The sequence below is a fragment of the Octopus bimaculoides genome, chromosome 11, assembly GCF_001194135.2.
Source record: "Octopus bimaculoides isolate UCB-OBI-ISO-001 chromosome 11, ASM119413v2, whole genome shotgun sequence".
Taxonomy (NCBI): domain Eukaryota; kingdom Metazoa; phylum Mollusca; class Cephalopoda; order Octopoda; family Octopodidae; genus Octopus; species Octopus bimaculoides.
The window spans coordinates 35,348,594-35,359,018 of NC_068991.1; the positions used below are offsets into that span (position 1 = coordinate 35,348,594).

General features: G+C 33.0%; 1 protein-coding gene across 2 annotated transcripts; it reads left to right on the forward strand.

Moving 5' to 3' along the window:
* Positions 1-1,719: 1,719 nt before the first annotated feature.
* LOC106876984 (rRNA-processing protein UTP23 homolog) lies at positions 1,720-9,708 on the forward strand. 2 transcript variants are annotated; one of them, XM_014925757.2, is made up of 4 exons: positions 1,720-2,239; positions 4,038-4,270; positions 6,303-6,448; positions 9,292-9,708. In XM_014925757.2, the coding sequence occupies exons 2-4, from the start codon at positions 4,054-4,056 to the stop codon at positions 9,667-9,669; spliced, it is 741 nt and encodes a 246-aa protein (XP_014781243.1). In that variant the 5' UTR covers positions 1,720-2,239; positions 4,038-4,053; the 3' UTR covers positions 9,670-9,708. The 2 variants fall into 2 exon arrangements, with proteins under 2 accessions (XP_014781243.1, XP_014781242.1); XM_014925756.2 differs by having other exon boundaries at positions 1,720-2,203.
* Positions 9,709-10,425: the final 717 nt, after the last annotated feature.

The window sequence follows — 10,425 nt, forward strand, 5'->3', positions numbered from 1 at the left end:
AAGCCATAATTTTAAGGAGCGATAAGAATTTTGAATAAAGGAAAATGGGTAGGGGTGGGTAGGTACCGCCAGCGAGTAGATAGGGCTCTTAATTGTAGATTTTAAATATTTGAGAGACAACAATGCATAAATCCAAATTTTAATACTCTTATGAATATTGTCTGCACTTGTTATTAGAGCTGGCAGAATTGTTACTGCACCAGGCAAAATGCTTAGTGGCATTTAATCTGTCATTATATTCTGAGTTCATACTTTTGGGGTTGATGAATTAAGTACCAGTTGTGCACTGGGGTTAATATAATTGACTTCTTCCCTCAAAAACCAGGCTTTGTGCCTATAATAGAAAGGTTTATTAGCTACTGCCAATATGCTTGAATTTATACAATCAATGCAATTACCCAGTTTGCTAATACTTTTTGATAACAAAAGGTGTTAATTATCTACTAGTCGTCACTAAAATAAGTTTAGTGACAACTAGTAGATACTCAACATGGTAACAGCACAGAAAATTACACAGCTAAAATATTCAGTGCAGCATTACTTTAATCCAGATTTTCATTGTATGTTTTTGTTTTATTCTTATTCTAGTAAAAAAAAATTGCCATATCAATCTGAGAAAATTACAAAATATTGTGGTTTGAATTTAATTATGCTGTTGCATTTCAACATAGATCATTTTTTTCTATATTGGCCTTTCAAATCATTTAGGAATGTACTTGTAAAATTACTGGTGTCTTATCTCGAGGAAGCTCTATGCTCCTTCCAGTTTATAGCCTAAAACTGAAACTATGCACCATTTGATTAATAAGTGATGTTTTTTGTTGTTGTTTTTCTTTTAATCTTTAGTATACTCATTGCCAACATTTCATATTAAATGGTTGATACTCTATTGTTTGGGGATAAGGAACACTATTCTACTTGTTTCAGTTGACTTGATTGGATAATAGCTACTTAGGGAATCAAGCAAACAAAATAGTTAAAACAAAGGGCTTCCAAACAGTTGCTTCACTTCCTAGAAATAGCAGCTAAATCTTCCTCAAATCAAATTTAGAAAATGTGCTACTGAGTGAGTACACAGTACCTAGAAACAAGTTAATACTATAATTTACTGATGAAGTCTAATAATTCTAGAGCTTGCTCAAAGTTATAACCCTACTATTGAAGAACAAACCCACTGACTGTCTTTATTTATTTATTGTGATGGCAGCTAGCCATATAAATTACCATTTTTCTGTACTTTTAATCAAAATTTCTTGGTAAACTACCTTACTAACCAGGTGAAATTTTGACGATTTGATTTTTTTGAGTGGTACAGCAATGTTTCCAAGAAGATATAACAAATCTATTGATCGCATTTTGTTTTAAGAAAATGAATTTCCAATTCCAAAATTTAAGATAACCAGGGCTTTACCTACTTCCTGCATTTAATGTTAACAACTAGTGCTTTTTAAGCGTAATTTATTATCTAAACAATATATGCGTTTCGTGTATAAAGCTTTAAGTGTCTGCTTCATTTTGTTTACAGTTTAACAGGTTAGAAAGAAAACAAACAAAATACCGAGTAAAGACTTGCCAAAACAGGAACCCCCCTAAAAGCAGTAGAAATGCACGAACGATTGTGGTGGTGTCATGAAGTAAATATGCTTCGGATACACTCGTTTACTCATACGAACGTAACTGGGATGAAATATGTCATAAATAACAGTGACAAACGAAATATACACCGCCGGAAGTTGTTGTTGGCAAACAACAGCAGTAATTTTATTCAGCTGAATACACGTCATTGATTGGTTGAAATTACCGAAATACGACAACTTTAACACGAAATAACTTCGAAACTAGAAACCTTTCTCAACAACGTTAAGAGTAAAAGATGTTCTATATGACACATTTTACCAGTATCCGAAGTTTCAAAGTGTTTAGTTAAAGAAAATTAATTAATCGAGCTGCCCATCAAAAGGACAAGATCCATCATATCCTTTTTGTTTCAAGACTTACATTGTCTTTTGTGTTTGCTCTTTTTTTCCTAAAGACATCTGCATGTGGTATGAGAGAGATTTGAGTGCTGTTTTTAACAGGTTAAACGACTCCATTGAAGCTCTTTAAGTCATGTATTCAGATGAAACCGGAAGATATAATAACGTAGCGTTCCAAGGGATATCACTCTTGTTTCTAACATTGCGCCGCCTAGCGGATCAATCAGGTAAGACGTTGTTTTGAACGAATCTAATTTCATATTGTAAGTAATTCATTAGCACTTTGTTCTAAACATCTAATTAATAACCATTCCTGTACATGTTTTAGATTTAAAATAGAAGAATCTGACGTTAAACAGGTACGAGCATAGTTGTAGAGTTGCCAAGTTCGCTACCACATGGTCCGAGGCCCAATTCATCTGCACGTTGTCTTGAGCAAGTGTCTTCTACCAATGCCCCAGGTTAATCAATACTTCATGAGTAAAATATGATAGACGGAAACTGTGCAGAAGTCCATTGTATACGTATAGATGGTTAATTATTATCTCGTTTGTGTATAGCTTTCACCGACATGAATAAACATCGACGAAGGTTGTAAACATCGGTGAAGAATCCGATGTTTACATTATCTTTCGTTGAAAACTTTGCCATTAATTTTTACAAACAATCAAAACTTCTTAGCTATTCAGTTATATAAACATTATTACATACAACCATAAAGATTCAGTTATATTTATTATTAGTAAGTTTGGTTAGTTAGTAGAAGTCCAGGCGAAATGAATTATAAAACTGAATGTGTTGTTTCAGCGAGTTCAGATGCCATTGATAACAAAACATCTTGAACAACGAAGGAACCTTTGCATAGTTGCTCTACCTGCTAGAGGTAGCAATCAAATCTCACATCAAGCCCCACTGTCTTATGGAGTAACATTGAATCATACGATGCTAGTTGTTCTATATCAGTGGTTGTCCACCATTTTTTATCTATAGACTCCTTCGATTACTATTTTATTCTGGTGGACCCCCATAGCCTTTCGATGTTTAAAAACTAGTTTTATAGATACTTCTTTCAATGTTCCTATTTTGTTTTTCACACACTGTCGGTTGAACTATGTAAAATGCTGGAGAAAGAATCCTAGCCGTTTCTTGTAATATATACCAATACATAAATCTAAAGCAACATTTTTTTCAGAGGCCCTTAAAATACTATTGTGGACAATTTGCTATTTTGTTGCGGGGACCCCCCCCCCAAATCTTATCTAAGGACCCCAATTGAGAACCACTGCTCTATATAAACGGTGTGGCATGGCTGGAATGATTTTGATCATAGGTTTGCTTCATTAGATACATTTAAACAGCTGATCTTATACCGCAGTAAGGAATAACTACAAGTGTAATGACATGGCCATTCAAACAGTCAAGCGATGTTTTTTTGGTTTTTTTTTGTAGGGGGTTGGGTAATCAGGACGAAAAATGGTTTCTTTTGCTGATCATTTTCCCTGCCATTTGCAAGTTATTGACATCGCAGCTATTACAACGTAAAGCTAAATGATATCTAAGCAATACAGAGCAGTAGGTAGTTGAATAGTTAGAATATTTGCTTTTCGTTGAAAAGACGCAAACACTCGGTACCAGTCTGCTTGGTTGTAAATTAGCTGTCACATCATCAATGATTAGAGGTAATAAAGTATAACTGACTACCGTTTCCTTTGAGCAAAATCTCTGATTGCCAGCCTGTTCAAAAAAAGGGAGTTATCTTAACCACTTAATGGGTTAAGTATTAAAACTTGTATTTCGCCATGGAATTGTTGTGGAACAAATAAAAGTGGATTAATTATAGGAAGAGAGATTTAGAAATTTATGAGAATCAATTGTTTTTCTGGATGTTAAAGCAAATTCTGCTTAGTGACTATTTCTTGTACCAATTATTTTAATCCAATGGAGTTAAATAGCCATTTACTTATTGGACTTGTGCATTTGGTTTTTAGACAACTCTTAAAAGTAAGTTTAAAATGTAGAAATCATTTAATTAAACAGGTTTCTCTTTTTGTTTCATTCCAGGAATAACTTTGTGAATATGAAGATTTTACGAGAAAAAAAAGTTAAAAAAATTTTAGCATTTTATAAGAATTATTTTCACTTCCGAACACCATACCAAGTTTTAATTGATGGGACATTTTGTTTAGCTGCACTTAACTCTCATCTTGATATAAATGATGTCCTCTCTAAATATTTGCAAAGTGAAATCCGGCTTTTTACCACCTCGTGTGCAATTGCAGAGGCACATAGTTTAGGTATGGCATTTCTGATTTGTGTTATTTCGGTCTTTAGAGTTAATGGTGTTTTGTGCTATTCATCAATAAATTAATCATTCATATCTTTTCATCAATGCATCTAAAACACCGTTATTTGCTGACTCACCAAGTCCATTGTATACATATAGATGGTTAATTATTATCTCATTTGTGTATAGCTTTCACCGACATGAATAAACATCAATGAAGGTTGTAAACATCAGTGAAGAATCTGATGTTTACGTTATCTTTCGTTGAAACCTTTGCTTCTAAACTTTGCTTAGAAGTAATTGATGAGGTTTTTAACAGTTTGCAGTCATGGCCTCAGATCTTGCTATAAGAATAACTAAGTAAAAGATGGGCTTTAGTGGAATATAATTTCAATTTATGTTCAGAATTAAGTTATTTATCAAAGCTAGGGTGGTGAATGTTTGCTTATTGATAATGCGAGAGTTCTTTGGGGTAACAGAGAGATAAATAGTTACCTGAACTTTAATAGAAACCAGATTTTCTGTACATCTGCTTCTACAGATCTTATGTGTATCTCCTACTTCTGAGAGATGTTCTGTAAAGTTCATGAAGTATTTTGTTGCTTTTCACAATTTCTATTAAACCTTACATGGAACAATCTCTTCCTGGTTTCCAGAAGTGAAATGACTTAATGAATATCTTATTGGACTGCTAACATATAAGTCTTGAGATCAAATCTAGTTTTTTTTTTTCTTCTTACTCTTTCATTTGTTTCAGTCATTTGACTGTGGCCATGTTGGAGCACTGCCTTAAAGGGTGTTAATCAAAGAAATTGACCCCAGGACTTATTCTTTGTAAGCCTTGTACTTATTCTATTGGTCTCTTTTCCCGAACTGCTAAGTTACGGGGACATAAACACACCAGCATCGGTTGTCATGTGATGCTGGGGGAGACAAACACAGACACACACAAATATATATATATATATATATATATATATATATATATATATATATATATATATATATATATATATATATATATATATATATACGACGGACTTCTTCAGTTTCCGTCTACCAAATCCACTCACAAGGCCTGAGGCTATAGTAGGAGACATTCACCCAAAGTGCTACACAGTGGGACTGAACCCAGAACCATGTAGTTGGGAATCAAGCTTCTTACATTCTATATCAATTTATATCATCTGAGAGCATTGCTTGAGCAGAGGAAGGCATGCTGTGAAAATGGAAATACCTGTTCATAATTTGAAGGGCTGAGCCATTGATAGTTTGATTGGTTGGTCAGGAAAACAGTACTGCACCAGTTTCACTTGACTACAATACTGAAATAGCTGAGTGGATATGATATAGGAATTCCAATTCAATAATTTTGAGTTCAAATTTGTTATAGACGTTTTGTAGTGTATTTGGACAATGTTCACAGTTCTACTTTGCCTCAGTTAATCTAACTGTTGGAAACAGGCACCACATCATCTTGGAATAATACCTTCAGTTGACAAGTGTTTTATCCAGTGGAAGATATACCTACCTGCTTCATACACTAAAACTGGAGTAGGGAGACATTTACATTTTTTTAATGACTTGGGAAGCTGCATCTCACATGAAATATGAGTAATGGATCTTTTTACATTTACTAAGCAAATAGATTAAGAAGCCTGTATGGCTGAACTTCATTGCAGTTTTTATATCATTAAAAAACATTAAATGGTAGAAATACAAATACCAATTCGTTGGAATAGAGAATGTCTTTGTAATACAACAGAATAAACTGTAAAATCCAGTGATATTTACCTGTACAGTTCTAGTGAAATACCTGCAGCTGATATGAACTCATGAGAAGAAAATAGTTAGGATAGATCTGAGATTATTAGTAATTATTGGTTGAAATTAAGATAGATTAAGAGGCATGTAATGTTTGTTTACAAAGATACATGGAAATCTTTGCAGACCTGTCTCATCTTTACTACTGTACAGAAAAAAAATGTGAAAATGGTGGAGACAATAATGATTTAATTTTTCTTTTCCATAATTTTTTCTAGAAAAATTGTTTCCAGGTCTTTTACCTCAACTGTGCAGTTGTCAAGTATGTTCATGTGGGCACAAAAAGAAAGCAGTATCAGTAGTTGAGTGTTTCAAGAGTATGGTCAATAATAATAATAATAACCATTATATTTTATGCACACAGGTTAGTAGTTTTCTATTTTGTTCTGTATATATACATATGTACTCATCTGTATTTGCAGCACGTGCACATACACACACACACACACCTGTTTATATGTATTTGTGCATGAGTATTTTTAAAATTCTTTTTACTGATTTCATTTAAGGGACTTTGGCCTGCTGGGCACTGCCTTTAAAGATTTAGTCAACCTTATCAACTCTATTTGTTGAATTGCTAGGTTATGAGATATAGTTCCAAGATACATCTCACAGATACTCTGGGATGCATCATCAGTGATGTTTCTGGAGCTGCAAGGGGCTTTTAAGTCTTTTAACACCCTTTCACCCAGTTGACCCAGCCTGGGTTAATCAAATCTCAGCTTGCATCCTAGTAGCAGTAAACCTCTCATCTACCTTCTTTATCTAAAGACATCATGTGACTTCCTCTGCAGCTTCATTAATGAAACTTATAGATCTCCTCTTATAATTCCAAACCCAGTCAGAACTTTGTAGAATAAATGCCCTGCTAAATCCAGGTAGCTCATTTCAGTTGCCTTGTTACATGCCTGCTAGCTCTGGTTTCTGCACTGCTTTAACACTTTCGTTACTGTATTTATTTTGAGATGCTCTGTGTTTCTTTCAATTACTTTAAATATAACAATGAATTTAGTAAAATAACTTAGTTATCATTCAGCTAGTATTAGGAACATAAATACTGCTAAGATTCCTTGGTAAGCTTTAGTAAAACTTCACCAACCTGAACTACACTTAGTAACAGAAATTTAGTCACAAATTTTTGTAGGTAACATAACAAGTTTCAAGTTATCTTTCATGAATGTTACATGTCTCAGAACTGTTCTCTATTAAACAGAGCAAGATTAATAACTAAGAAGAGGTTAATATTTTAGAAATGTATGTTTGCACAAGTAAATAGAATCAGTGATGTAATGACTAACTGTTAATTAGAGCAATTCCAGATTCCTTTTACATCTGTTTCTTGTAAACTTACTTTTCTAATTTAGTATTTGGAATATTTGGTTTGCTAGCAGCATAACTTCTCACTCTTTATTCTAATCTTTCATGCTGAAAAAATTTTACTCGTTAGGTATGCTTTACTTCATAAACATTATCACTTTAACAATAAACCTCTGAGCGAGGTATAAACAGAGATTTATTATTGCTTATTTCTACTTTTTCGAGATCAATGACTTTTCGTCACTGGAAAAAGTATATATTTGCATTGAGAACCAGTTCCCATCACCAACCGGTGGTTGTCACATGCTGATGACGGGTCAGTACCCAGAAACTCAGGTCCATGTGTATCACGTCAAGCTGGAGATGGGAAAGATAACTTCCCTTTGCAAGTACTGATAGGGCACAGTGTCAATAGTCAGCTGGAGGAGATGTCTTCCTGGGGCTACAGTAGCATCAACCCTTAAGGGTTAGCCACATTTAGGTGGCAAATATATTTCACGATATTATCACTTTAGTTACTTTGAAGCTGACATCATATGAAGTTGTGCTTTCAAACTTTGGTAGCTTGTGAAGCAGTGAGAAACAAAAGTTCTTATATGAAGGTGAAATGGACAGGTTAATTTAGTAATAGTGTGTCATTATAAAAATTCATTTGGATATTTTTTAACTCCACATTTTAATAACCATTTCTTTTGCACAGTAACTATTGTTACATCTCTTTAGGAATGCTCTATGTGCTGGTTCATGAAATAAATAAATGTGTTTGAATTTTCAACACTAATATTGTTACACACTTGTATAGTTAAGTCATTGGAATGAAAAACTATATGTTTGAAGTGAGACATGTACAATAATGCATTAAAGTTTTTTCAGCATTGTGGAAAAACAAAAAACAAAACAAGTATGTTGCTGAAAATAGTCAAAAAAAAAAAAGAGAAGCAAAATTAAAATTAACTGGTGTCCCTTTCCCAGCAATTAATAAGAAACTTAAATACATTTCAATTAAAAGAGAGTAATGAATGTTTCACATGACTGTAGAATTCCTTTGTAGACACACTTCATTTATCTGGGTTAATATTTTTATAAACAACTTAGTTTGATAAAATAAGTAGCAGGCTTGAAGAATAAGTAATGGAGATGATATTATTGACTAAATGATTTCAAGGTGGTACCCCAGCATGACCGCAGTCTAACACAATTTGGAAACTTAATTCTATAGATAGCGATTGTTTTTTGCATTATGTAATATGGTTAAAAATAATTTACTTTTTGTTTTGTTTTGTTTTTTTCGCTTTATTACATTTTTTTACAAACACGAAGAAAAACTATTTGTTTACATATGGAATTCAAACAGAAGTTGATGCTTAAAACAGAAGCAAATCTTGTAATATTAAGCATTACAATTTATGTTTAATATACAAATAAACTTTATTGTTTAGAAATTTTTTAATATTCATTTATAATTTCTTCAGAGTAATATGACTTTTTTTTAATAATGTGGGAAAAAAATGATAAACTGGACACAGTCTTGCACTTCTTCAATCACTATATTATAGATATTAGCTATCAAAGAATTTGTGCCAAGGCACCTGTAACAGTTATACTTTATTGCAGTTGGAATCATTTAGCCTTGTAGAATGTCTGCAGTTGTTTAGCGTTGAAGTACTTCTTGGTTTTAGAGAGAAAGGTAAGTCTTGGATACAAATTAGGCAGTACTAAAAGAAAATTTCTCAGATATTCAGTTCTAGTATGCATGTATGGATTGTGAAAAAGATATGTCCTTAAAAAAATAAAGAGAAAAACGGCTTTATGAATTTTCAGACTTAATCAAGTTTTTCTTAGTAGATAAGATACTTGTAAAGTTTTATTTTTATTAATTTTTTTTCCTAGGACAAGAAAATTCAGAAGGTTCTTCGAAAAACTCCTGGTGTTCCCATCATTTTCATTGATAGAACTGTCTGTATTGAGCAACCAAGCAAAGTTTCTCAGCAAATAGCAACAGATGGTTTTGATGGAGAAGTGGAGGAATTAAATTATGAAGACAAAGTATTAAATCAGTTAAAAGAAAGGATTTTGGTTAAAAAACCTCGTGTTGATTTTAAGAAGCAAAAATCAAAGAAGGGAGCTAATCCATTGTCATGCAAGAAAAAGAAAGTTGTAAATGTTGTTCCTAGCAAAGACAATGGCATCAAAAAATCTCGCAAAAGAAGAAAAAAATATAAGGTTTCTTCTCATATTAAAGAACTTTTGAAAAATATTCAGCAATGAAATAGGTTCATCTCAATTTCATTAAAAATTTATACTCTTTTACTTGTTTCAGTCATTTAATGGTACATTTTTATTAGATCTCTGTAGGTAGGAAATGGAGTATTGCAGTTGTTCATTTAACTGAACTACCTCCTCATGGAAGTACTGCGTAAGTGGCTGAGTATTCTACAAATTGTTGTATACTTAACTTAGTCTTCAGGCAAAATGATTGTGATCTAATGACAAGGTTGGTACTTTGATGCATCTACAGAGCAATTCAAAGCTTCCACACAGTTTCCACGTACCCAGTTTTACTACCAAGGATTGGGATAGTTTGAGGCAATGGTAAAAGATGCTGTGAAATGAGAATGAATCTAAGACCTCATAATTTTGAAGCAAACTCTTTACTTGGTCATGCCTCAGCCTTTTTTGCAGTACCATTGGAAAATAACTTTGTCTTCAACATTACTGCCATCTATATATATAAAAATGAGAATGTCTGTCTGTCTGTCTGTGTGTGTGTGTGAATCCCTAAAACTCGAGAACTACGCAACCAATTTCATTCAAATTTTACACATGCCTTACTTAGGGTTCCAGTTGTGTTTTAGTCAAAAAAATTTTTTTAACTTCTTGCAGAGTTCGAGCCCACGGCAACATAATATCTCCTCCACTATTTAAGTATTACGTGTCAAAAGTGAAACAAAAACACTCATGTCAAATACTTTCACTTTAAAAATGAAACTATTCCACTAACTGAAACAATCACATTTCGATACT

What these genes read in the sequence shown, in the direction of transcription:
- LOC106876984 (XM_014925757.2), top strand. Translation starts at nt 4,054, where the DNA reads ATGAAGATTTTACGAGAAAAAAAAGTTAAAAAAATTTTAGCATTTTAT. An exon ending in TGCAGAGGCACATAGTTTAG is followed by an intron (nt 4,271 to 6,302) that starts GTATGGCATTTC and finishes AATTTTTTCTAG; the next exon opens with AAAAATTGTTTCCAGGTCTT. An exon ending in ATTATATTTTATGCACACAG is followed by an intron (nt 6,449 to 9,291) that starts GTTAGTAGTTTT and finishes TTTTTTTCCTAG; the next exon opens with GACAAGAAAATTCAGAAGGT.